General features: G+C 49.0%; 4 protein-coding genes across 8 annotated transcripts in view; all 4 read left to right on the top strand.

Annotated features, from left to right (window-relative positions):
- The first annotated feature begins 569 nt into the window (after window positions 1-569).
- On the top strand, window positions 570-2,998 carry LOC136675102 (protocadherin gamma-A8-like). The gene has a single exon (XM_066651522.1). It carries the CDS (start codon window positions 593-595, stop codon window positions 2,996-2,998), a length of 2,406 nt encoding a protein of 801 aa, XP_066507619.1. The 5' UTR covers window positions 570-592.
- A 1,799-nt stretch (window positions 2,999-4,797) lies between these two features.
- LOC136675106 (protocadherin gamma-A2-like) lies at window positions 4,798-7,567 on the top strand. The gene has a single exon (XM_066651527.1). It carries the CDS (start codon window positions 4,891-4,893, stop codon window positions 7,321-7,323), a length of 2,433 nt encoding a protein of 810 aa, XP_066507624.1. The 5' UTR covers window positions 4,798-4,890; the 3' UTR covers window positions 7,324-7,567.
- A 2,223-nt stretch (window positions 7,568-9,790) lies between these two features.
- The window catches only part of LOC136675096 (protocadherin gamma-C5-like), a 64,061-nt gene continuing 46,438 nt past the window's right edge, over window positions 9,791-27,413 (top strand). For 2 of the 5 annotated variants that reach the window (XM_066651512.1, XM_066651515.1), the window contains exon 1: window positions 18,435-20,855. In XM_066651512.1, the coding sequence (XP_066507609.1) occupies window positions 18,474-20,855 (2,382 nt within the window). In that variant the 5' untranslated portion in view covers window positions 18,435-18,473. Of the gene's footprint in view, window positions 12,176-18,434; window positions 20,856-22,004; window positions 24,451-27,413 lie in introns of those variants that run through there. The other 3 variants (XM_066651513.1, XM_066651516.1, XM_066651511.1) reach the window with 2 other exon arrangements.
- Window positions 14,490-16,941, top strand: LOC136675100 (protocadherin gamma-A11-like). The gene has a single exon (XM_066651520.1). The coding sequence runs from the start codon at window positions 14,509-14,511 to the stop codon at window positions 16,939-16,941; it is 2,433 nt and encodes an 810-aa protein (XP_066507617.1). The 5' UTR covers window positions 14,490-14,508.

The following is a 27,413-nucleotide window of genomic DNA, read 5'->3' on the forward strand; positions in this document are numbered from 1 at the left end:
TATTTCTATTTGTTTTTTGTTTTTTTTGTGATTAATCTCAGGTAATTTGTGGGACACAGAATCTCTGACCATTTATTTGTGCAGTTACTAGTTTTTTTATGATGTAAATGTGTTAACTTTACTGTAAAAATGATATATATACAATTTAACTTCTTTAGATTGAGCAAAGTTTGATTTAAATTGGAATTCAGTGTTTAATGATAGTTTCTCCAACAACACTCTTCTGCGCAGAATCTGGACCGTGTTCAATCACAGCTCTGAGACACATTTTCAGGGTTGTTTTTATGTCATTTATTTTTGGGATAAACTCCGCTGCTGTGATGTTGTTGCAGTTCTGATTTTCGACTCTGAGGGCCGCTGTTTAACAACGTTCGGGTTAAACCGCTCAAACCCTCCCACACCACCCTCTGAGACCGAGAGAAAAGGAAGGCAGGCGTTCCCCGCGGACTGTATTCACTCGACGCCGTTGTTCCGTCCTTTCACTGCGTTAAAAATGCAGGATTTGGTTTGATATTTTCGCTGAAATTGACTCTGAAATCTGGGCTCGAGGGTGAGACCGTTACTCGCGGAGATATTCAGCTCGAAGGGGGAGATGGCCGTTGCTCTTCTGTGGCGCACGGCGCTGTTTTTCACGGTCTTTTGTTCTCGCATCGCGTCCGGACAGATCACTTACTCCATCCCGGAGGAGATGGCGAAAGGCTCGACGATTGGAAACATCGCCCAGGACCTGGGCTTGGATTTAAAGCGGCTGAAGTCCGGGAAGGCGCGCATCTACACGGGCGACAGCGCGGAGTACATTGATCTGAGCAGAGACAGGGGGATTCTGCTCGTCAAAGAGAAGGTAGATCGAGAGGCTCTTTGCGCAAAAGTGACCCCGTGCGCTCTGCACCTTCAGATGATTCTGGAGAACCCCATGGAGCTGTATTCTGTGACGGTGGAAATCAAGGACATTAACGACAACGCTCCCGCTTTCCAGAAAAGCGACATGAGGTTTGAGATCAGTGAGTCCGCGGCGGTGGGGGCCCGGTTCGTGCTCGGGAGAGCGGTGGATCCGGACGTGGGAGTCAACGGACTTCGGAGCTATTCGCTGAAACCTACGGATCATTTTGCGTTAGAAACACAGTCAGACGTTGGAAAGATTGTAGAAATGGTGCTGCAACGAGCTCTAGACCGAGAAGCGCAAAGGAGACTCAGTTTAGTGTTGACAGCGTTTGATGGAGGAGAACCACAGCTTTCAGCGACGATGAATATTCATATAACAGTGCTGGACGTTAATGACAACGCTCCTGTTTTTACGCAAAAGGTTTATAAAGCAACAATTACAGAAAACGCCTCAAAGGGCACTAAACTAACAACGGTAAGTGCATCTGACGCGGATGAAGGCTCTAACAGTCACGTGACCTATTATATCTCTGATGCAGTGGACGCCACTGTCACTGATATCTTCATTGTTGATCAGAACAGTGGAGAAATTATATTAAATGGTGAAATAGACTTTGAAAGATCCAATCATTACCAGCTGGACATTCAGGCCAGAGACGAAGGAGGACTCTCTGACTCCTGTAAAGTCATTATTGACGTATTGGATATTAATGATAATCAGCCAACTGTTGACATCATTTCCATGTCCAGTTCTATATCGGAGGAGGCTCCTCCCGGGACCGTAGTCGCTATGATGAAAGTGAACGACCCGGACTCTGGGGCTAACGGCCGAGTCCAGTGCTCCATCAGTGAGAACATCCCCTTCTCCATCACATCTCCATCCAGCAACTTCTTCAGTCTGCGCACAGAGCAGGAGCTGGACAGAGAGAGAGACTCTGAGTACAACATCACTGTGCTGTGCTCTGATGAGGGGGTCCCCTCACTGTCCAGCAGCGCTTCTCTCCACTTACACGTCTCAGATGTGAACGATAACGCTCCTGTGTTTGAGAGGAGGAGCTACGAGGCCTTTGTGCCGGAGAACAACGCTCCAGGTCTCTCCATCTTCACGGTGAAGGCCAGGGACGCCGACTCCAAGCAGAACGCCCGCGTCTCCTACGTTTTAGAGGACGGCTCCGTTAACGGGGTCCCCGTGTCCTCGTACGTGTCCGTCAGTGCGGACGGTGGGGTCGTCAGCGCCGCGCGCTCCTTCGACTACGAGCAGCTGAAGGACTTCCGTTTCCGCGTGAGAGCCCAGGACGGAGGCTCCCCTCCGCTCAGCAGCAACGTGAGCGTGAAGATCCAGATCCAGGACCAGAACGACAACGCCCCTCAGGTGCTGTACCCGGTGCAGAGCGGCGGCTCCGTGGTGGCTGAGATGGTGCCTCGCTCAGCAGATGTGGGCTATCTGGTGACTAAAGTGGTGGCCGTGGATGTGGACTCTGGGCAGAACGCCTGGCTCTCCTACAAACTCCAGAAGGCCACGGACAGGGCGCTGTTTGAAGTGGGTGCACAGAACGGAGAGATCCGGACCGTGCGGCAGGTCACCGATAAAGACGCCGTGAAACAGAAGCTCACTGTTGTTGTGGAGGATAACGGTCAGCCCTCTCGCTCAGCCGTGGTCAGCATCAACGTGGCCGTAGCGGACGGTTTCCCCGAGGTGCTGTCCGAGCTGACGGACTTTCCGCAGGGCAGAGAATACAACGAGAAGCTGAGCTTTTATTTAGTTTTAGCGCTGGCCGCGGTGTCCTTCCTCTTCATCACAACTGTAGTGGTCATCGTCTCAGTGAAGATCTACAGATGGAGACAGTCTCGTGTTCTCTATCAGTCCAGTCTCCCGGTGATTCCCTACTATCCCCCCGGGTACGCGGACACAGGAGTGAGCGCCACTCTGCCGCACATGTATAACTATGACGTGTGTATGAGCACCAGCTCGAGGAAGAGTGACTGTAAATATTCTACACTTGGTGGACAGAGTGTTTTAGTGGTGGACCAGGGCTTTTCAGAGACTCTGCAGCGCGCCCTGAAGGACAAGGACTTCCTGGACAGTACAGAGTCTCCGGAGATGGTAAGAGAGTGATGTAATGCGTTACTGATCTTTATTTCTACAGTTGTATTGTGAGGTTGCAGGGTGCCACTGTACATAGTTTCGCTGTCACACACTTCCATGTTTCAGAGATCGTTGTTTTAAACCCCAGCTCGGTTCACTGTATCTGAGGAGTTTGTCGTGTTCTCTCTTTGTCTGTATGGGTTTCCTCCCACAGTGGAAAGACACATGCTTGTAGATGGACTGTGTGAAGGTGCTGAGTGTGAGAGTGAATGTGTGGTGCTTTGTCCTGGACCCACTGCAGCTCTAAGAAGGATAACGCAGTAACAGAAAATTACTACATAATTCATTAATAATTACAGTGTGTCAACATTATTATTATTGTTTTGTTTGGTGCATTGAGTCTCTGGTGAAATACTGCTTTAGAAATCGTGTCCTTTTCATTCCTCAGTAAAAGTGAACATATGTGAATCACTTATTCACTTGTAAACATTCTTCATTCGTTATTGTTTTTATGACCACAGTATCATCGCTGCATTCACCGTCTCTGTCTGCACCAGCAGCTCTTTCTCTGCACAGCACCAATAATGAAATAAACCAGTGAATCTGACCTGTGTTGGACCCTGAGGTGGTTTCGTGTTGAGTCTGTGGGGGGGACTGTGCTGTGGGCTGTGTTTCTCTGGACAAGAACAGTGTAATTCTAGGCTTGAAGCTGATGTGTGATACGCTGCATGTTTACTTTTCCTCCTGCACTTGAAGGCCATGAAGTTTGTGAGAGAGTTAGTGGCTCAATTTGGAAGAAAAAAGAATCTAACAGAACCCCAGTGTCTGGATCCGTGAGGTCTTACTTTGGTGCTGAAATGCATTGCCTTCAATAGTACACTTTAATATTCAGTGTCTCTGTAAGTGTCTAAGAATATCCCAGGGTCACTCAGAGACGGCTGTGGACACTGATCTGTGACACTTTAGACACTTTTTCAGGTCTGAAACCCAGTTTTCTTTAAACTTGCCCTTTTCATAGTCACCTTTCAACATCATCCACTGAACAATGTGGCATCCCTCACGTGTGAAATGGTATTATTCTTTTACAAATGATTCAGACGTGTTGGGCTTTTCCAGCCAATCACAGGGGAGTCCTCCGTGACGTCACACCTGAATCTGCAGGTGATAAAGCTTTATTTTTTCAAACAATCTATGAATATTTAATGTTGAAATAACCCTGTATCAAAATGCAGACTGTGTTCATTTTAATGTCTTTGACACGGTTTGTGTTCTGCTAGGTTTAGAAATGTTTCAGTATCTACACAGGTTTGTAATGAAACAGACACATATCTGTAAACATATATATGACGCTGGTGCTTTATTGTTAAAGTAGGACACGTGATTAAAGCAGTTGTGACGTTGTAATGTTTCCTGTGAGAGAGCACTCACTGACTTTTAAAGCATGAGGCATTTTTGAGCTTGGGTTTTGTCCGGTGGGGAGTTCTTTACAGTGTACACTGTACATTTCAGCACCACGGCTTTAGGACAGCGACAGTCTGAAAGATACATCAGTGAACTCGTGAATACACTCACACTGTGGGGCCTTTACAGTCTTCACCTCAAATTTAATGCGACACAGCTGTTGGAAACTGCACCAGGTCACTTTAGTATTTTAATCTTAAATCAGTTGCTGAAGTGTAATTCACAGTTTGGACTCAGGGGGACGCTGTTTATCAACGATTCGCTGCCTGTGTTTGTGACCGCCTCAGACTCGCCCACAGCGCCCGGAATAATCCGAGAGAGAACAGAGAAAAGCTCTCCGCCCGCGTTTCCGTGTCCTCCGCGTCTGAGCGCAGCGTTCCCTTCGGTTTTCCACAGAGAACCGAGTCAGGAATTATATCTGAGGAATTGTGAGGAGGAGAGGAACCGGGAGCTGGGCTCGGATGTCGGTTCTGGATGAGATTATTCCCGCCGCGGTGATGTGGCGCTCGGTTGTGATCCTCGTCGTCCTTCTTTCTTCTCGCTCCGCGCTCGGACAGGTCAGTTACTCCATCCCCGAGGAAATGGGGAGAGGCTCCGTGGTGGGGAACATCGCTCAGGATTTGGGCTTAGATTTAAAGAGACTGAGAGCTGGGAAAGCGCGGATCTTCTCCGGGGACAGCGCCGAGTACATCGAGCTGAATAAAGAGAGGGGGGCGCTGCTCATTAAAGAGAAAATAGACCGCGAGGCTCTTTGTGCTAAAGTCACTCCCTGCGCGCTGCATCTGCAGATGATCCTCGAGAACCCGATGGAGATGTACACAGTCACCGTCGAGATCACGGACATCAACGACAACGCGCCTTCGTTTCAGAACAAAGAGATGAGGTTTGAGATCAGCGAGTCCGCTGTGACCGGAGCGAGGTTTGTTTTAGAGAAAGCAATGGATGCAGACGTGGGGAACAATGGCCTCCAGAGCTACTCACTGAAACCCACGGATCACTTTGTTCTAGAGCTACAGAGTCAAGCTGATGATCTTAAACACGTGGAGATGATTTTACAACGTCCTCTAGATCGAGAGAAAGAAGAACAGTTTACATTGATATTAACAGCAGCTGATGGAGGGGACCCAGTGCTCTCTGGTACTCTTCAGATCCACGTCACTGTGCTGGACGTCAATGACAACGCTCCTGTGTTTATTCAGAAAGTTTATAAAGCTTCAGTAAGTGAGAATTCACCAAAAGGATCCAAACTGACCACAGTGAGCGCCTCTGATGCAGATGAAGGCTCCAATGGTCAGGTGACGTATTACATTTCTAACACAGAGGAGGACGTGAAAGGTGTGTTTATAATTAATCACTTCAATGGTGAGCTTTTATTAAATGGTCCAGTGGATTATGAAAAAATAAATAATTATCAACTGGTTATTGAAGCTAGGGACCAAGGAGGGCTCTCAGACTCCTGTAAAATCATCATTGATATATTAGACATTAATGATAACACACCGTCTATCAGTGTTCTGTCCATGTCCAGTTCTATATCGGAGGAGGCTCCTCCCGGGACCGTAGTCGCTATGATGAAAGTGAACGACCCGGACTCTGGGGCTAACGGCCGAGTCCAGTGCTCCATCAGTGAGAACATCCCCTTCTCCATCACATCTCCATCCAGCAACTTCTTCAGTCTGCGCACAGAGCAGGAGCTGGACAGAGAGAGAGACTCTGAGTACAACATCACTGTGCTGTGCTCTGATGAGGGGGTCCCCTCACTGTCCAGCAGCGCTTCTCTCCACTTACACGTCTCAGATGTGAACGATAACGCTCCTGTGTTTGAGAGGAGGAGCTACGAGGCCTTTGTGCCGGAGAACAACGCTCCAGGTCTCTCCATCTTCACGGTGAAGGCCAGGGACGCCGACTCCAAGCAGAACGCCCGCGTCTCCTACGTTTTAGAGGACAGCTCCGTTAACGGGGTCCCCGTGTCCTCGTACGTGTCCGTCAGTGCGGACGGTGGGGTCGTCAGCGCCGCGCGCTCCTTCGACTACGAGCAGCTGAAGGACTTCCGTTTCCGCGTGAGAGCCCAGGACGGAGGCTCCCCTCCGCTCAGCAGCAACGTGAGCGTGAAGATCCAGATCCAGGACCAGAACGACAACGCCCCTCAGGTGCTGTACCCGGTGCAGAGCGGCGGCTCCGTGGTGGCTGAGATGGTGCCTCGCTCAGCAGATGTGGGCTATCTGGTGACTAAAGTGGTGGCCGTGGATGTGGACTCTGGGCAGAACGCCTGGCTCTCCTACAAACTCCAGAAGGCCACGGACAGGGCGCTGTTTGAAGTGGGCGCACAGAACGGAGAGATCCGGACCGTGCGGCAGGTCACCGATAAAGACGCCGTGAAACAGAAGCTCACTGTTGTTGTGGAGGATAACGGTCAGCCCTCTCGCTCAGCCGTGGTCAGCATCAACGTGGCCGTAGCGGACGGTTTCCCCGAGGTGCTGTCCGAGCTGACGGACTTTCCGCAGGGCAGAGAATACAACGAGAAGCTGAGCTTTTATTTAGTTTTAGCGCTGGCCGCGGTGTCCTTCCTCTTCATCACAACTGTAGTGGTCATCGTCTCAGTGAAGATCTACAGATGGAGACAGTCTCGTGTTCTCTATCAGTCCAGTCTCCCGGTGATTCCCTACTATCCCCCCGGGTACGCGGACACAGGAGTGAGCGCCACTCTGCCGCACATGTATAACTATGACGTGTGTATGAGCACCAGCTCGAGGAAGAGTGACTGTAAATATTCTACACTTGGTGGACAGAGTGTTTTAGTGGTGGACCAGGGCTTTTCAGAGACTCTGCAGCGCGCCCTGAAGGACAAGGACTTCCTGGACAGTGCAGAGTCTCCGGAAACGGTAAGAGAGTGATGTAATGCGTTACTGATCTTTATTTCTACAGTTGTGTTGTCACATAGCTCGAGGGTTCCAGGGTTGTGGGTTAAAATCTCCCTCCGATCTGTGTGTGAGGAGTGTGATGTGTTTTCCTCTTGTCTGCATGTGAGTCCTCCATGTCCGCCGATGTCCATCCAAAGTTTCAAAGCACGTGCTTGGATTGGCTGCTCAGCAGTGTCCACAGGTGTGAGTGTGTGGTTTGTTGTGATATGTGTCTCTGTGTCTGGCCCCGAGTGAGTCCGGGGATCTGAACTCACCACAGCCTTAAAAAGGATTTCGTAGTTTCAGAAAACTAATGAATGAATGAATGGATGATTGTTGTAGTGTGGAAAGTCATACAACGAAACAGAGAGCAGTGTGAAGTACAGCCAAACATGTGATGAGAAGAAGGACATGCATCAGAAGTGTAAACCCATAACAGAGAAAACAATAAACAGGCAACGACAACCATTACCAAAACAGAAATGCTTTGTACACACCTCTCACACTCAGCCACACTCCTGTCTACCGCCCAGGTCACATACTCACTATAACGAGCAGGACATGAGGAATATGAGTGTTTATTTCTGAAGTGACTGTGAACAATGAAGAGTTTACTGATTAGTGTCAGCTTCTTTCAGCACCTCTCACTCTGGACAGCGGCAGTACTTAAATATATGAGTGAATGAGGCCTGTGCTGAACCCTGTGTTGAGTCTGTGGGGACTGTGTGGTGTGCTGTATTTCTCTTGGCAAGCACCTTGTAATTCTGGCCTACAGTCGTCTGTGTTCGGGGTGAAGCTGGTGTGTGATACACTGCTAGTCCACGTTTCTTCTTGCACTTGGAAGAGGCCATGGTGTTTTCCAGAGACTGTTGAGCTCATTTTGGAAGAAAAAGAAAGTTCTAGAAGAACTCCAGTGTACAATGAAAAAAAAAATACTTTGAATTTACCCTTTTTTTTACAGTCGAAGGGTTGAATAAAATGCAGTGATGTAATTTGAGTGTTAATACATTTTACTCAAATTTGGATGTAGATGATTCAATCCGCCCTGTGAAGGACTGGCGCCCCCTCCAGGGTGTATTCCCGCCTTGCACCCAATGATTCCAGGTAGGCTCTGGACCCCCCGCGACCCTGAACTGGATAAGGGTTACAGATGAATGAATGAATGAATGAATGATTCAATCCCATGCAACCCTTTGACCATAAAAAAATAAGTAAATTCTAGATTTCATTTAATTCAATTTAAAGCAGTGCTTTTGTAGTGAAATACATTGCCTTCAGCATCTTCCAGTGTCTTAGAAATGTCTGAGAATATCATAACATCACTCTGAGACGGCTTTGACCACTGCCCTGTGACACAAACCTTTTTAAGTCTGAAGATCTGTTTCTTAATCAGACCCTGTTCTGTTTAACAGCGATTTCACTGTCGTTTTTAAACGTCATCCGTAGAACAATGCGGTATCCCTCATCGGTGTGAAATGGTTACGAAATGTAAAGATATGTCGGGCTATTCCTAGCAGCCAAATGAGAGCCCTCTCTGATCTTGAGCCTGAAAATGTAGGGGATAACTCTTTGATTTTTCAAAGTGCATATTTACTTTTGACCAAACTCTGAAAAATCACGTCAAAGACTCTAACAGTGTTCGGTTTGGTGTCTTTTATAATATTTTGTGTTCTTGTACCTTTAAAAACAATAATGTGAAATCTAGAGCGTTATTAATAATATCCAGCACTTTATTGATTACAGTCCAAAGAGGAAACATGATTAAAGTCGTTATGTTGCAGTAATATTTCATAAGTGTGGACTCACGGATATATTTTAATTTATGGGGCATTTTCTGTATTTTTTTTCCACATTTTATAGAGGAGCACGTTACTTTGTTGAGAACTGTGGAGCACATTTCAGCACCACGGCGGATGGACAGCGAGTGACAGTCTGAAATCCTCATGAGTACATGGACTGCGACATCTGTCTTGTCCTTTTCTAAAACACTATTCTTAGACATGTTCTGCCTTAAAGTGCATGAGATCTATATCATCTACTGACCGGAAATCAGTTCAGTACGTGGCATGTCATACTTTCAGACTATTTTATTAAGCTGCAGTCAGTGGAAATTATATTCCTCCTACTGTGGGAGTTCACATTCATCTCCTGTGCAGTAATAAAGGGATTATGGTGAAGTGTAATTCTCAGTTTGGACTCAGGGGGACGCTGTTTATCAACGATTCGCTGCCTGTGTTTGTGAACGCCTCAGACTCGCCCACAGCGCCCGGAATAATCCGAGAGAGAACAGAGAAAAGCTCTCCGCCCGCGTTTCCGTGTCCTCCGCGTCTGAGCGCAGCGTTCCCTTCGGTTTTCCACAGAGAACCGAGTCAGGAATTATATCTGAGGAATTGTGAGGAGGAGAGGAACCGGGAGCTGGGCTCGGATGTCGGTTCTGGATGAGAATATCCCCGCCGCGGTGATGTGGCGCTCGGTTGTGATCCTCGTCGTCCTTCTTTCTTCTCGCTCCGCGCTCGGACAGGTCAGTTACTCCATCCCCGAGGAAATGGGGAGAGGCTCCGTGGTGGGGAACATCGCTCAGGATTTGGGCTTAGATTTAAAGAGACTGAGAGCTGGGAAAGCGCGGATCTTCTCCGGGGACAGCGCCGAGTACATCGAGCTGAATAAAGAGAGGGGGGCGCTGCTCATTAAAGAGAAAATAGACCGCGAGGCTCTTTGTGCTAAAGTCACTCCCTGCGCGCTGCATCTGCAGATGATCCTCGAGAACCCGATGGAGATGTACACAGTCACCGTCGAGATCACGGACATCAACGACAACGCGCCTTCGTTTCAGAACAAAGAGATGAGGTTTGAGATCAGCGAGTCCGCTGTGACCGGAGCGAGGTTCATGCTGGAAAAAGCGGTAGATGCAGACGTGGGGAACAATGGCCTCCAGAGCTACTCACTGAAACCCACAGATCACTTTGTTCTAGAGCTACAGAACCATCCAGACCGTCGTAAAAATGTAGAAATGGTTTTACAACGACCTCTGGATCGAGAGAAAGAAGAACAGTTTACACTGATATTAACAGCAGCTGATGGAGGGGACCCAGTGCTCTCTGGTACTCTTCAGATCCACGTCACTGTGCTGGACGCCAATGACAACGCTCCTGTGTTTATTCAGAAAGTTTATAAAGCTTCAGTAAGTGAGAATTCACCAAAAGGATCCAAACTGACCACAGTGAGCGCCTCTGATGCAGATGAAGGCTCCAATGGTCAGGTGACGTATTACATTTCTAACACAGAGGAGGACGTGAAAAATATGTTTAAAATAAATCATTTTAATGGTGAGATTTCATTAAATAGTCAAGTTGACTTTGAAAAGACAAACCATTATGAACTTGATATTGAGGCCAGGGACCAAGGAGGACTCTCTGACTCGTGTAAAGTCGTTATTGATGTGTTGGACATAAACGATAACAGACCAGCCGTAACCATAATGTCCATGTCCAGTTCTATATCGGAGGAGGCTCCTCCCGGGACCGTAGTCGCTATGATGAAAGTGAACGACCCGGACTCTGGGGCTAACGGCCGAGTCCAGTGCTCCATCAGTGAGAACATCCCCTTCTCCATCACATCTCCATCCAGCAACTTCTTCAGTCTGCGCACAGAGCAGGAGCTGGACAGAGAGAGAGACTCTGAGTACAACATCACTGTGCTGTGCTCTGATGAGGGGGTCCCCTCACTGTCCAGCAGCGCTTCTCTCCACTTACACGTCTCAGATGTGAACGATAACGCTCCTGTGTTTGAAAGGAGGAGCTACGAGGCCTTTGTGCCGGAGAACAACGCTCCAGGTCTCTCCATCTTCACGGTGAAGGCCAGGGACGCCGACTCCAAGCAGAACGCCCGCGTCTCCTACGTTTTAGAGGACGGCTCCGTTAACGGGGTCCCCGTGTCCTCGTACGTGTCCGTCAGTGCGGACGGTGGGGTCGTCAGCGCCGCGCGCTCCTTCGACTACGAGCAGCTGAAGGACTTCCGTTTCCGCGTGAGAGCCCAGGACGGAGGCTCCCCTCCGCTCAGCAGCAACGTGAGCGTGAAGATCCAGATCCAGGACCAGAACGACAACGCCCCTCAGGTGCTGTACCCGGTGCAGAGCGGCGGCTCCGTGGTGGCTGAGATGGTGCCTCGCTCAGCAGATGTGGGCTATCTGGTGACTAAAGTGGTGGCCGTGGATGTGGACTCTGGGCAGAACGCCTGGCTCTCCTACAAACTCCAGAAGGCCACGGACAGGGCGCTGTTTGAAGTGGGCGCACAGAACGGAGAGATCCGGACCATGCGGCAGGTCACCGATAAAGACGCCGTGAAACAGAAGCTCACTGTTGTTGTGGAGGATAACGGTCAGCCCTCTCGCTCAGCCGTGGTCAGCATCAACGTGGCCGTAGCGGACGGTTTCCCCGAGGTGCTGTCCGAGCTGACGGACTTTCCGCAGGGCAGAGAATACAACGAGAAGCTGAGCTTTTATTTAGTTTTAGCGCTGGCCGCGGTGTCCTTCCTCTTCATCACAACTGTAGTGGTCATCGTCTCAGTGAAGATCTACAGATGGAGACAGTCTCGTGTTCTCTATCAGTCCAGTCTCCCGGTGATTCCCTACTATCCCCCCGGGTACGCGGACACAGGAGTGAGCGCCACTCTGCCGCACATGTATAACTATGACGTGTGTATGAGCACCAGCTCGAGGAAGAGTGACTGTAAATATTCTACACTTGGTGGACAGAGTGTTTTAGTGGTGGACCAGGGCTTTTCAGAGACTCTGCAGCGCGCCCTGAAGGACAAGGACTTCCTGGACAGTGCAGAGTCTCCGGAAACGGTAAGAGAGTGATGTAATGCGTTACTGATCTTAAGTTCTAATCGTTGTGTTGTCAGACCTCTCAGGGCTCTGGGGTTGTGGGTTGAAATCTATCTCCGGTCACAGTCTGAGGAATGTCCTGTGTTTTCCCGTTGTCTGCACTGGTTCCCTCCAAGTCCTCCGATCTTCTCCCAGAGTCGGGAAACACATGCTGTGGCCGGCTGTCCATCACTGTCCACAGGTGTGAGTGTGAGAGTGTGGTGTGTTTCTGAATGGCGTGTAGTGATTTTGTGTAGACTCTGGACCCACATCAACTTACAGAATATGAATGACTATGTACACTGTGCACAGACTGAATTTGACCTATTCACGTGTAAACAATGTTTATTCTTTACTTTTATGAAGCGGGATATGATCAGATCATTGATAAGGTTTCTTTGCATGTTTATGTCCTGAGATAAACATATTAAATGAAGCTTGCAGATAAAGGAAACATATTGAGGGGTAATTCCTGAGAGCAGTTTAAAGTCAAGCCAAATACAGTGAGAAGGTGCAAATAAATCAGAAGTGTAAACCCACAAGAGAAATAACAATAAACAAAAGTCTATCAACAACAGAACTGCTTCGTACGCACATCACAGGCAATACTCAACCTCACTGCTATCTACTGCCCAGGAACACACTCACTATAACCAGCAGGACATGAGAAACACGTGTTTATTGCCTTGGTGAGTTTGAGCAAGGAAGAGTGGTCTGATTGGTTGAAATTATCATGTGGCTTTGTGGAGGATTCTGGGAATTGAAGTTCTGAAGTGAAGCAGATTGAAGTAGAGAGAGAGAATGCCCCAATGCTGAGAGTTTTCCTCATTCATAACCAGTGTACCATCACTACATTGACCGCCTCAGCTTCTGTCAGCACCTCTCACTCTGGACAGCGGCAGTACTTAAACATATCAGTGAATGAGGTCTGTACTGAACCCTGTGTTGAGTCTGTGGGGACTGTGTGGTGTGCTGTATTTCCCTTGGCATGAACATTGAAACTCAGGGCTACGGTTTTCTGTGTCGTGGGTGGAGCTGATGTGTGATACGCTGCAGTGTTGTTTTTCAGAGTGTTTACTTCATACGGGAGGGAACTCAATTCTAACAGAAGTCCTGTCTCTAGATGTTTAATGTCTTGGTTTAGTGCTGAAATGCATTGCCTTCAAGAGTATGTTCATTTCCAGTGTTTCAGAAAGTGCTGAGGACAGTGACAGGGTCCGTCTGAGACAGCGTTGACCACTGCTCTGTGAAACTGTAGAGAACTTTTCAAACCTCAAAACCTTTCCTTAAACATGTCCTGTTCTGTTGGACCAAATGCAGCTTTTTCATGGTTCTTTTTTAAACGTCATACATTGAACAATGTGGCATCCCTCGTGTATGGGGTGTGATTCCAGGTAAATAATATTTAGCCTATTTATGTCAAGCACTGCTCTGTGATATAAAGCTGTAAATAATATTTCCTAAAGCTTTCAAAGTGGGACTGAACATCTACTGTTTTTACTGTGTTCAGTTAAGTGTCTGAACTATTGCTGGGTTCTGTAAGCTTCAAAAATAGCTACAGACCAAAACAAACCCAGAACTGTTCAGTTATTACTATCATAATTAGAAGCTTGACTATATCAGTTGTGTCATAGAAACATTGCACTCTTTGGAACATTTAAGTCAGGATGCAAGTTTCAATTTTATTTTTCCTTTTTCCCTTTTTCCACACTTCATTACGTACTGGAGAATATTAAAATGTAGAGGGTGTTTGGACACATTTCAGCACCATTCTTGTAGGACAGCGACAGCCTGAATGTGCAGTCAGTACACTCATGAATGTACACACACACACACACACACACAGTGGTGTTTTTGTAGTCTTTGATTTATATTTCTACATCACTCTACGGCACGTGTTCTGCCTTAAATTCCACCAGATGTTTATGCTTTAATCCTCAGTTCAATACACGGCACGTGATGCTTTCAGACTCTGTATTCATTCAGCTGCAGTCTACTATAATTATTTTCTTCCTACTTTGGGACTTTTATACTTCATCTGTGCAGTAATAAAGAGATTATAGTGAAGTGTAATTCACAGTTTGGACTCAGGGGGACGCTGTTTATCAACGATTCGCTGCCTGTGTTTGTGAACGCCTCAGACTCGCCCACAGCGCCCGGAATAATCCGAGAGAGAAAAGAGAAAAGCTCTCCGCCCGCGTTTCCGTGTCCTCCGCGTCTGAGCGCAGCGTTCCCTTCGGTTTTCCACAGAGAACCGAGTCAGGAATTATATCTGAGGAATTGTGAGGAGGAGAGGAACCGGGAGCTGGGCTCGGATGTCGGTTCTGGATGAGATTATTCCCGCCGCGGTGATGTGGCGCTCGGTTGTGATCCTCGTCGTCCTTCTTTCTTCTCGCTCCGCGCTCGGACAGGTCAGTTACTCCATCCCCGAGGAAATGGGGAGAGGCTCCGTGGTGGGGAACATCGCTCAGGATTTGGGCTTAGATTTAAAGAGACTGAGAGCTGGGAAAGCGCGGATCTTCTCCGGGGACAGCGCCGAGTACATCGAGCTGAATAAAGAGAGGGGGGCGCTGCTCATTAAAGAGAAAATAGACCGCGAGGCTCTTTGTGCTAAAGTCACTCCCTGCGCGCTGCATCTGCAGATGATCCTCGAGAACCCGATGGAGATGTACACAGTCACCGTCGAGATCACGGACATCAACGACAACGCGCCGTTCTTCCAGACCGAGGAGATGCGGTTTGAGATCAGCGAGTCCGCTGTGACCGGAGCGAGGTTCACGTTAGAGAGAGCCATAGATATAGACGTGGGGAACAATGGCCTCCAGAGCTACTCACTGAAACCCACAGATCACTTTGTTCTAGAGCTACAGAGTCAAGCTGATGGTGGGAAGAGTGTAGAGATGATTTTACAGAAAGCTCTAGACAGAGAAAAGCAGGAGAGGTTCACTTTGTTATTGACAGCAGTGGATGGAGGTGACCCAGTGCTTTCAGGCTCAGTGAAAATACACGTCACTGTTTTAGATGTTAATGATAACGCTCCTGTATTTACACAGAAACTGTATAAAGACACGCTTTCAGAAAACACAGCTAAAGGCACCAAATTAATCACAGTGAGTGCTTCGGATGCAGATGAAGGCTCTAACGGCCAGGTGACATATCAAATATTGAAAACTTTAGATGGTTTGTCAGATTTGTTTTCTGTGGACAAAAATAGTGGGAATGTTGTTTTAAACGGTGATGTAGATCATGAAAAATCAAATGTTTATCATCTTGAAATTCAAGCAAAAGATCAAGGAGGTCTTACGGATTCCTGTAAACTCCTTCTGGATATTTTAGACATTAATGATAACACACCGTCTATCAGTGTTCTGTCCATGTCCAGTTCTATATCGGAGGAGGCTCCTCCCGGGACCGTAGTCGCTATGATGAAAGTGAACGACCCGGACTCTGGGGCTAACGGCCGAGTCCAGTGCTCCATCAGTGAGAACATCCCCTTCTCCATCACATCTCCATCCAGCAACTTCTTCAGTCTGCGCACAGAGCAGGAGCTGGACAGAGAGAGAGACTCTGAGTACAACATCACTGTGCTGTGCTCTGATGAGGGGGTCCCCTCACTGTCCAGCAGCGCTTCTCTCCACTTACACGTCTCAGATGTGAACGATAACGCTCCTGTGTTTGAGAGGAGGAGCTACGAGGCCTTTGTGCCGGAGAACAACGCTCCAGGTCTCTCCATCTTCACGGTGAAGGCCAGGGACGCCGACTCCAAGCAGAACGCCCGCGTCTCCTACGTTTTAGAGGACGGCTCCGTTAACGGGGTCCCCGTGTCCTCGTACGTGTCCGTCAGTGCGGACGGTGGGGTCGTCAGCGCCGCGCGCTCCTTCGACTACGAGCAGCTGAAGGACTTCCGTTTCCGCGTGAGAGCCCAGGACGGAGGCTCCCCTCCGCTCAGCAGCAACGTGAGCGTGAAGATCCAGATCCAGGACCAGAACGACAACGCCCCTCAGGTGCTGTACCCGGTGCAGAGCGGCGGCTCCGTGGTGGCTGAGATGGTGCCTCGCTCAGCAGATGTGGGCTATTTGGTGACTAAAGTGGTGGCCGTGGATGTGGACTCTGGGCAGAACGCCTGGCTCTCCTACAAACTCCAGAAGGCCACGGACAGGGCGCTGTTTGAAGTGGGCGCACAGAACGGAGAGATCCGGACCGTGCGGCAGGTCACCGATAAAGACGCCGTGAAACAGAAGCTCACTGTTGTTGTGGAGGATAACGGTCAGCCCTCTCGCTCAGCCGTGGTCAGCATCAACGTGGCCGTAGCGGACGGTTTCCCCGAGGTGCTGTCCGAGCTGACGGACTTTCCGCAGGGCAGAGAATACAACGAGAAGCTGAGCTTTTATTTAGTTTTAGCGCTGGCCGCGGTGTCCTTCCTCTTCATCACAACTGTAGTGGTCATCGTCTCAGTGAAGATCTACAGATGGAGACAGTCTCGTGTTCTCTATCAGTCCAGTCTCCCGGTGATTCCCTACTATCCCCCCGGGTACGCGGACACAGGAGTGAGCGCCACTCTGCCGCACATGTATAACTATGACGTGTGTATGAGCACCAGCTCGAGGAAGAGTGACTGTAAATATTCTACACTTGGTGGACAGAGTGTTTTAGTGGTGGACCAGGGCTTTTCAGAGACTCTGCAGCGCGCCCTGAAGGACAAGGACTTCCTGGACAGTGCAGAGTCTCCGGAGATGGTAAGAGAGTGACGGTCATGTGGATGTTCTGCTGCTGTTTATTTTAAGTTTTTACTGTGTACAAAAGTCTTGTAGATTGTCTTTAAAAAGGCACAGGTACGTTATTCTTCACTAAAGGTATGAACAGAGGTGTTAAAGTCCAGTAAAGGTTCATTACCTTCTGAGACGATAGGTTCCACATTTATAAACTCTTATTATAAAACTGTGGAAAAGAAAACAACAAAATAAAAGTCCTGGACATGAATCACTACAACTTTAAAATGTAGAATGAATACAGATTGTGGGACAGTTCTGTTCCCTACCTAAAGGTACTGAGTGTGTACTCTTCAGGGAACCACCACAGTGACAGTTGGGAGAGTGTGGAACAGGCTGACATTCAGTAAACAGCTTTCCTCTTGTAAATAGTGAAGAAGCAATGGCCGCAGTGTTTATAATCAACAAGTATAAGGACAGAAGGCTCTTACACAGACTCAGAGACACTGTTACTGTGGTGGTACCCATTAAGGAACATATTCAGCACCTTATTCTCTTATAATTGTAGATTGTATAATTGTTTTGGTTCCTCACACTCGACTCCATCTCCTGGATTGATGTCTTTGATTTTACACCGTTTTATAAATAAACTTTACACATATCCCCCTCTCCTTCTGGAGGAGAGTATGTAATGTATCTTTAGGGAAGACAATAGGACTTTAAAAAGATAGTGTTACACTCTTTGTGCCTTCAGTGAGGGGACCGTAGACATATGAAGGTAGAGGTAGACCCTGACACGTGTACTTTCACTTATCTCTCTATTCTCTTTGTGTTTAACGTGACTCCCGGTTTTTATGAGTTTCCATTGATGGGAATATGTCTGAACCGGTCCAAACCATGTTCATAAAGGTCTCTCCACACTGTTCTGCTGGATGAGAGTTGCTCAAAGCTGTGTGTTTATGTCTGCAGTAACATTCTCATCCAACCACGTAGACGATATCCTTTCAGCACTGCTGCTGCTGGACAGCTCCCACTGCCCACCCTGTCTCTCCCTGAGTGGGGGGTCCAGGCTCTTTTTCCATTTCTCTGCAGCAAGGTGCTCAACAGCTGCGTCCAGTTCATTCATTCATTCATTCATTCATTCATTCATTCATTCATTCAGGGCAGTGATTTAAAGTGTTTTATTTACAGATACTTGTTGTGGTTTGTTTGTTTTGGCTCTGGTTGAAGAAGTGGACTGTTGTTGTGTTTAAGTCTTAGGTCAGTGTTCAGAGGATGTGTAATTCTTACTTTAGACTCAGGGTGACGCTGTTTATCCAGGAAACACCGTGTCTGTGCGTGAACGCCTCTGATCCACCCACAGCATCAGAGAGAGAGAGAGAGAGAAAGAAAGAGAGAGAGAGAGAGAGAGAGAGAGGAAGCACCTCGTGTCGCATGTTATTTATTTGTCAACGCTGGGGGTTTTTACGCGTTTCTCTGAGCTCAGGAGATCACTCACGCGCTGGATTTGATCAACGCTTTGAAACCAGCAGTGGACGTTTATTCTGAGGATTATTTTCCTCGTCGAGAAAATGTCTGACTCCGTGTTCCGGCGCTCGGTTGTGATCCTCGTCGTCCTTCTTTCTTCTCGCTCCGCGCTCGGACAGGTCAGTTACTCCATCCCCGAGGAAATGGGGAGAGGCTCCGTGGTGGGGAACATCGCTCAGGATTTGGGCTTAGATTTAAAGAGACTGAAAGCTGGGAAAGCGCGGATTTACACGGAGGACAGCGCCGAGTACATCGAGCTGAATAAAGAGAGGGGGGCGCTGCTCATTAAAGAGAAAATAGATCGCGAGGCTCTTTGTGCTAAAGTCACTCCCTGCGCGCTGCATTTTCAGATCATTCTCGAGAACCCGATGGAGATGTACACAGTCACCGTCGAGATCACGGACATCAACGACAACGCGCCTTCGTTTCAGAACAAAGAGATGCGGTTTGAGATCAGCGAGTCCGCTGTGACCGGAGCGAGGTTCACGTTAGAGAGAGCCATAGATATAGACGTCGGGAACAATGGCCTCCAGAGCTACTCACTGAAACCCACAGATCACTTTGTTCTAGAGCTACAGAGTCAGACAGACGGGGATAAGAGTGTAGAGATGATTTTACAGAAAGCTCTAGACAGAGAAAAGCAGGAGAGGTTCACTTTGTTATTGACAGCAGTGGATGGAGGTGACCCAGTGCTTTCAGGCTCAGTGAAAATACACGTCACTGTTTTAGATGCTAATGATAACGCTCCTGTATTTACACAGAAAAGGTACAGGGCTACACTATCAGAGAATGCAGCTAAAGGCACTAAACTGACCACTGTAAGTGCTACTGATGCAGATGAAGGCTCCAGTGGTCACATCACATACTACATGTCGAAGACAGTGGACAGTCTCTCAGATTTGTTCGCGGTGGATCAGAACAGTGGAGATGTCTTTTTGAATGGTCAAGTTGATTTCGAAAAATCAAACCACTATCAGCTTGAAATCCAAGCCAAAGACCAGGGGGGGCTCTCTGACTCCTGTAAATTAATTGTGGACGTGTTAGATGTTAACGACAACACTCCTGTGATTAACATCATCTCTAAGTCCAGTTCTATATCGGAGGAGGCTCCTCCCGGGACCGTAGTCGCTATGATGAAAGTGAACGACCCGGACTCTGGGGCTAACGGCCGAGTCCAGTGCTCCATCAGTGAGAACATCCCCTTCTCCATCACATCTCCATCCAGCAACTTCTTCAGTCTGCGCACAGAGCAGGAGCTGGACAGAGAGAGAGACTCTGAGTACAACATCACTGTGCTGTGCTCTGATGAGGGGGTCCCCTCACTGTCCAGCAGCGCTTCTCTCCACTTACACGTCTCAGATGTGAACGATAACGCTCCTGTGTTTGAGAGGAGGAGCTACGAGGCCTTTGTGCCGGAGAACAACGCTCCAGGTCTCTCCATCTTCACGGTGAAGGCCAGGGACGCCGACTCCAAGCAGAACGCCCGCGTCTCCTACGTTTTAGAGGACGGCTCCGTTAACGGGGTCCCCGTGTCCTCGTACGTGTCCGTCAGTGCGGACGGTGGGGTCGTCAGCGCCGCGCGCTCCTTCGACTACGAGCAGCTGAAGGACTTCCGTTTCCGCGTGAGAGCCCAGGACGGAGGCTCCCCTCCGCTCAGCAGCAACGTGAGCGTGAAGATCCAGATCCAGGACCAGAACGACAACGCCCCTCAGGTGCTGTACCCGGTGCAGAGCGGCGGCTCCGTGGTGGCTGAGATGGTGCCTCGCTCAGCAGATGTGGGCTATCTGGTGACTAAAGTGGTGGCCGTGGATGTGGACTCTGGGCAGAACGCCTGGCTCTCCTACAAACTCCAGAAGGCCACGGACAGGGCGCTGTTTGAAGTGGGCGCACAGAACGGAGAGATCCGGACCGTGCGGCAGGTCACCGATAAAGACGCCGTGAAACAGAAGCTCACTGTTGTTGTGGAGGATAACGGTCAGCCCTCTCGCTCAGCCGTGGTCAGCATCAACGTGGCCGTAGCGGACGGTTTCCCCGAGGTGCTGTCCGAGCTCACCGACGTCGCCCGGGATAAGGACTTTAACAGCGGTCTGACGTTCTACTTGGTCTTGGCTCTGGCTGCGGTCTCCATCCTCTTCATCTTCTCCGTCATCGCCATCGTCTCAGTGAAGATCCACAGATGGAGGCAGAGGAGGTTGTTCTATGAGTCTGCAGCCAGTCTCCCGGTCATTCCTTATTACCCCCCCGCGTACGCTGACGGCACTCTGCAGCACGTCTACAACTACGAGGTGTGCGGGACCACCGACTCCAGGATGAGTGACCTGAAGGTGGCGAGGCCGTACAGTCAGAGCTCTCTGGGCAGAATGAGTCGCCCGGGGACAGTGCAGAGAGGGAGGGGGGCGCTGGAGGAGGCGGAGCTGACTTTAGAGGTGAGAACTACACCTTCAGTTCTTTTCTGAGGTGTCCTCCTGCAGTGACGGAGCTCTGTCTCAGGACGTTACTGCAGGACTGGTTTACAAACACGTCTGTGTGGTGTTACAGTGAGGAGCTGTGCTGTTGGGTCAGTGCTGCTGGGAGAACCGGGTCTTTAATGTTATTACTGTAAACTACTGTAAATGTCTGTAGAGAACAGTCCTGTTATTAACAGCGCTGTAGCTGATCTTTACTGGGAGGAAGTTACCGTTCATTTTCCACGACTTGTTTGTGGTGCAGATTCATAATGAAAAGCATGAAAATGCTATAAATAATAGATGAAAGGGCTATGATTTAAACTCTGTCTCTGTGGGTTCTCTTCATGTGTTTCACAGTCCAGTGGGTAACTCGAGTGATTGACATTATACACAGACGTGAGTGAGTGAGTGAGTGAGTGAGTGAGTGAGTGACTGGGTGAGTGTGTGAATGTGTCCACAGGTGTGAGTGAGTGAGTGTGTGACTGGGTGAGTGTGTGAATGTGTCCATAGGTGTGAGTGAGTGACTGGGTGAGTGACTGGGTGAGTGAGTGAGTGAGTGAGTGAGAGTAACACATCTTGTGCTCAGTGATTCTGTGTAGGCTCCGGATCAAATACAAACAGAATGAATAGGATACAGCATATGAAGTAATGAACGAATGAATGAATGAATGAATGAATGATAGGGTTTTTATTATTATTATTATTATTATTATTATTATTATTTTAGCCCCACTGTGTGTGTTTATGGCACTGAGATTATACCCAAGCATTCACTGTGCAGCATACTTTATATTATATTACTTTATTAACCATTGTATACACATTCCTGTGTGTGTGTGTGTGTGTGTGTGTGTGAGAGAGAGAGAGAGAGAGAGAGAGAGACAGAGAGAAAGAGAGAGATTTTTTGCGTTTGTCACTTTATAGTTCCACTGCTGCACTACCTTATCTGACCCCTAAGGGCCGCTGTTCATCGCACGTTTAAAAATCTCTCTTCATCTCCCCGACCCTCCCTACGCTATCAACGTAATCCACCTCCCCACGGAGGGTACTCTGTTTTCTCAGAGCTCGCGGAAGGAATCTCGTGCTTTTAGCGCTGTGTTTTTATTCGTTCGGTGAAAGTGAAGTGGATCCGTGTGTGGACGGTGTGTCCTTCCCTCGTCCGGGTGCCAGTCTTTGTCGTGTTTGGACCGTTTCGCCGCTGAAAATGCAGAGGGGAGGAAGGGGCTGGCGGCCGTGGACAGCGCTGATCTGGGCGTTGTTTGCTGGTGTCGTGTCCGGACAGATCCGTTACTCCGTGCCCGAGGAGATGTCCGTGGGCTCCTTTGTGGGGGACATCGCCGCGGATCTGGGGCTCGAGCCGAGGAGGCTGGTGTCAGGGAGAGCTCGTGTGTTCACGGCGGGCGGCAGTGAGTACGTGGGGCTGGACAGAGAGAAAGGGCAGCTGGTGGTGAAGGAGAGGATCGACAGAGAGCAGCTGTGCGCAGAGACAGCCGCGTGCAGTCTCAGTTTCGAGGTGATACTGGAAAACCCGATGGAGCTTTATCGCGTGACCGTGGACGTGTTAGACATTAATGACAACAGCCCCGTGTTTCCCAAGCGCGAGATTAGTCTGGAGATCAGCGAGCTCGCTGTGTCCGGAGCGAGGTTTCCTTTAGAAAGCGCGATAGATCCGGACGTGGGTTTAAATACGTTACAGAAATACACCTTGCATCCCACCGACCGCTTTAATCTGAACGTGCAAAACGGCGCGGACGGCGCCAGCAACGTCGAGATGGTCCTCCAAACCGCGCTGGACCGAGAAAAGGACGCGCAGCATCATTTAACGCTGACTGCTTTCGACGGAGGGAAGCCTCAGAGATCCGCCACGGTCAGGATCAACGTGGTGGTGCTGGACGCCAACGATAACGCCCCCGTTTTTAGCCAGCGCTCGTACAAAGCCGCAGTTTCTGAAAACGCAGCCAGAGGGGCGCTCGTGACCACCGTGAGCGCCACGGACGCCGACGAGTCCGGTCAAAACATCCAGTATTACTTCGAGCACGCGACCTCCGCAGCCAAAGCTTTGTTCTCCATCGACACGGAATCAGGAGAGATACGAGTCGCAGGTGACGTAGACTACGAAAAACACAAGCAGTTCAAGATCAAAGTCAAGGCTAAAGACCACGGGGGTCTGACGGACACCAGCGAGGTGATGATCGACGTCATTGACCTCAATGACAACGCTCCGAAAATAACAATCATGTCTTTCTCCAGCGCCGTGTCTGAGGACGCCGCGCCCGGGACCGTGATGGCCATGATCAACGTCCAGGACCTGGACTCTGGGGACAACGGCAGAGTCACGTGCTCCATTGACCTCAACTCTCCGTTCAGCATCGTGTCCTCATTGAGTAATTACTATAACCTCGTGACAGATTCAGCACTGGACAGGGAACAGACCGCAGACTACAACATTACCATCACAGCAGTGGACGCAGGAAACCCACCTCTGTCCAGTAAACAGCTCCTGTCCGTCAAGATTTCAGACGTGAATGACCACGCTCCCCAGTTTGAGCAGGAGAGCTATAACGCCTACATCATGGAGAACAACCCCTCGTCCATGTCTGTCCTCAGCATTAAAGCGCATGATGCAGACTGGGGAGAAAACGCCAGGGTGTCTTACTTTCTTCTGGACGGAGAGCCGCTGGCATCGTGCATCTCCATCAACGCAGACACTGGAGTCGTCTACGCAGTCAGGTCTTTTGACTACGAGCAACTGAAATCATTCCAGATTCAAATCAGAGCGCAGGACGGAGGCTCCCCTCCGCTCAGCAGCAACGTGAGCGTGAAGATCCAGATCCAGGACCAGAACGACAACGCCCCTCAGGTGCTGTACCCGGTGCAGAGCGGCGGCTCCGTGGTGGCTGAGATGGTGCCTCGCTCAGCAGATGTGGGCTATCTGGTGACTAAAGTGGTGGCCGTGGATGTGGACTCTGGGCAGAACGCCTGGCTCTCCTACAAACTCCAGAAGGCCACGGACAGGGCGCTGTTTGAAGTGGGCGCACAGAACGGAGAGATCCGGACCGTGCGGCAGGTCACCGATAAAGACGCCGTGAAACAGAAGCTCACTGTTGTTGTGGAGGATAACGGTCAGCCCTCTCGCTCAGCCGTGGTCAGCATCAACGTGGCCGTAGCGGACAGTTTCCCCGAGGTGCTGTCCGAGCTCACCGATGTCGCCCGGGATAAGGACTTTAACAGCGGTCTGACGTTCTACTTGGTCTTGGCTCTGGCTGCGGTCTCGATCCTCTTCATCTTCTCCGTCATCGCCATCGTCTCAGTGAAGATCTACAGATGGAGGCAGAGGAGGTTGTTCTATGAGTCTGCAGCCAATCTCCCGGTCATTCCTTATTACCCCCCCGCGTACGCTGACGGCACTCTGCAGCACGTCTACAACTACGAGGTGTGCGGGACCACCGACTCCAGGATGAGTGACCTGAAGGTGGCGAGGCCGTACAGTCAGAGCTCTCTGGGCAGAATGAGTCGCTCGGGGACAGTGCAGAGAGGGAGGGGGGCGCTGGAGGAGGCGGAGCTGACTTTAGAGGTGAGGTGTTGTAAAGGAGTATTCCGTGTAGATGCTAAAGAAGTCCCAGGTTGCTATGGTTACAGCTTGGCGTACAACAAGAAAACCATAATTATAATAATAGTAATATTATTTGCAGTGCACACACACACACATACAGGCATCAAGTGTGTGTGTGTGTGTGTGTATGGTTCAGGAGCTGGATACCTGGAGGTTCTACTGTTGATGCTGTTGTGGTTTTTGAGATCCTCTGGAGAGGGACACTGCGTCTTGACCAGTGATTAGAGCTACTCCCACTGCTGTAGGTGAGCTCTGACGTGGCCTGTAGTGTGTGGTGTCCGTCCCCGACATTATAAAGTGTGTCCCAGTCTGCTGAAGCCATTCTGAACATCGTGTGCTGAGGGATGTGAGTTCTGTAAACGCAGTGCTGACTGAAGAACACGTATTTCTGAGCTGAGGGATGTTTCTGTATGGGGTTCCCACTCTGATACTGCTGCTGTCAGTGTGTTTTACTGTTGGACATACGTCTGTTCCGTTTCAGGGGCTTCGCAGGTTACACAGAAGTGTGTGTCCAGTGCTGAACTCGGGACTGTGTTGAACAGAACTGAACTGTGTTTACGTCAAATAAAGAGAGCAGAGAGCTGAAGCGTTATTAACAACAGAGGGGTTTGACGTCTTAATCAGAGGCCAGTGGGAGGCAGCTGTACATCACTACGACTACATTCAGGCCTCAGAAATACAGTGGTGAACATTCTCTCTGAGCCATTTCTATTCGTCTGTTGGTCTTTATACTGTGAGACTATAAAGAGTTCAGTGTTATTTAAAGAAATGTTGCATTAAGCCTCCATTTGTAAAGTTGTTTTTATACAGGAAAGGTCTGTGTGTAATTTCCTGTTTGTGTTTGAGTCGGATCTCTGCACACACACACACACACACACACACACACCCCTCTCCTTTTCATCAGCCAGCAGTGGCCTTCTCTCTCAAACTCCGCACTGCACTGGAGCACACTGACCCAGTTTTCACTCCCACAGCACGTACACCCCCACCACCGTCCCCCCCCACACACACACACACACACACACACTCCTCTAATACTCTCTCTGTGCCTCATTTGTAGATGTATGTCATTTATAGTGTTGTGTATTGTCTGATTTGGGAAAATGGAGCGAAAACAGACCTCTTTTAGAGATCTGCTCTCATTCCCTCGTTCTCTAACAGCGTCTCTGTGCCCCACGCCCTCCGCAGACAGAGCCCCTTTGTTTGCTTTAGGGGTAAAGTCTCTACTCAGACCCCTGTTATGCACTGAGGGAGGCACTGCAGCTGTGTGTAGTGTGTAACTGATGAATACAGTTCTGTCTTCGTCTATAACTCTTAGAGCAGTGAGGGTGTTGTTGTTGTTGTTGGTGTTCAGTTCTTTAGAGAACTAGGAGCGGACGGACTGCAGTGTGACATCACAAAACATCACATCTGCATCTTTAACGTCCAAATCTTTATATCATCCATCACTGAGTCTGAGGGGAAATGTACAGCCAGCTTCTGCCTGTGTTTAAGCTGATTTAGCTCGGTAAAGGTGCCCAATGGTTAGAACTGTGTGTGTGTGTGTGTGTGTGTGTGTGTGTGTGTGTGTTTAATGCTGTAATGCTGGCATCAATTGCTGTACTGTTCTCAGATCCTGAGATGCAGTGTATCATCTGAGAGCAGCTGCTGTGCCAGTTCATTGTGGTTGCCATGGAAACACTCTGCAGGCTCCTCACACTGCCATAACGTCTCCACGGAGATGTAGGGTGTCGGGGCAGGATTGTTTACAATGGTCACCATCTTCTGAAAATGCAGTTCCCTCAGGTTTCCTCTGAGATCTGCACCACGTGTGAAACCTGATCTGTTTACTGTAGCTTCACACAACAAACTAACAGCAGCTGACACTGGGTCCTGCTCCTTCTCTTAAAGGTGGAGACTATAGCAGTATTCATTCGTAAGGGTCCTGAAGTCTTCTTGCCTTCCATTTCTGTGCTGTCACATCCAGATAGACCACGGTAACACACACTGTGCACACAGGGACTTCCCAGGGGCACTTTCCTGGTGGGCACTGCATAGTTTCAGACACAATATGTTCATCTGCTGTGTCTCTAAAGCACCGTCTTCACATTCCAGCAGCCCACAGGGAGCACACGGGTCTGTACACCTTGCGTCTCTGACATTTCAGTTTAATCAGCTCCTGGTCAGTGCAGGTTTCACTGGGGAGAGTCACTGACCACAGTTTCCTGTTGTAGTTACATCTGTTTAAAGCAGGACAAACTCAATGGTGTGGGTGCTGTCCAAGGTCCTGAATCTGCTCATTGATTTAATTAAGCTGGTTTTTAAGAGTCTTTAAACTCCTGTCTTTATTATTTGCAGTGTTGCCTTGACAACGTCAGTGTATTCACTCTATTACTACTTTTATTATTATTATTATTATTATTATTATTATTATTATTATTATTATTATTATTATTATTATTATTATTATTATTATTATTACATTTTCAAGTAGACTGGTTAACTTCTGCCAAAATGACCTTCTTCTACTGCTACTGTACTGGAGCCTGTACGTGTTTCAGAACCCACAGTGAACACAGAAGGTCAGCTCTCAGAGATAATGCAGACGTATACAGGCTGTGTTCTCAGGAGCTGAAGTGAAGCCTCTCTCTCCTCCTCTCCCCTGAGAGCCGTACAGACATGTGGACGAGAGGGAGGGGCATCTGCAGTGGAGCCCTTTGTTTTGAATTCACTTCCTGAAACCCAGCTTGTCTCTGAGTCTTTGTCTGTAGAGCACCGTTCACTTGTGTGACGTCTTTGCTTTATTTTGATCGTTATTGATCGTTATACTGATTAGAGCTGGAAGTGTGGACCTCTAGCCTCTCATAAAGAACTCAGACCTGTGGGGCTTGGGCTGGTGTCTGGAGTCTGTTCTGTGACTGATTTATTTCAGTCTGATGTTGAAA

Source organism: Hoplias malabaricus, chromosome 18, assembly GCF_029633855.1.
Source record: "Hoplias malabaricus isolate fHopMal1 chromosome 18, fHopMal1.hap1, whole genome shotgun sequence".
Classification (NCBI taxonomy): Eukaryota; Metazoa; Chordata; class Actinopteri; order Characiformes; family Erythrinidae; genus Hoplias; species Hoplias malabaricus.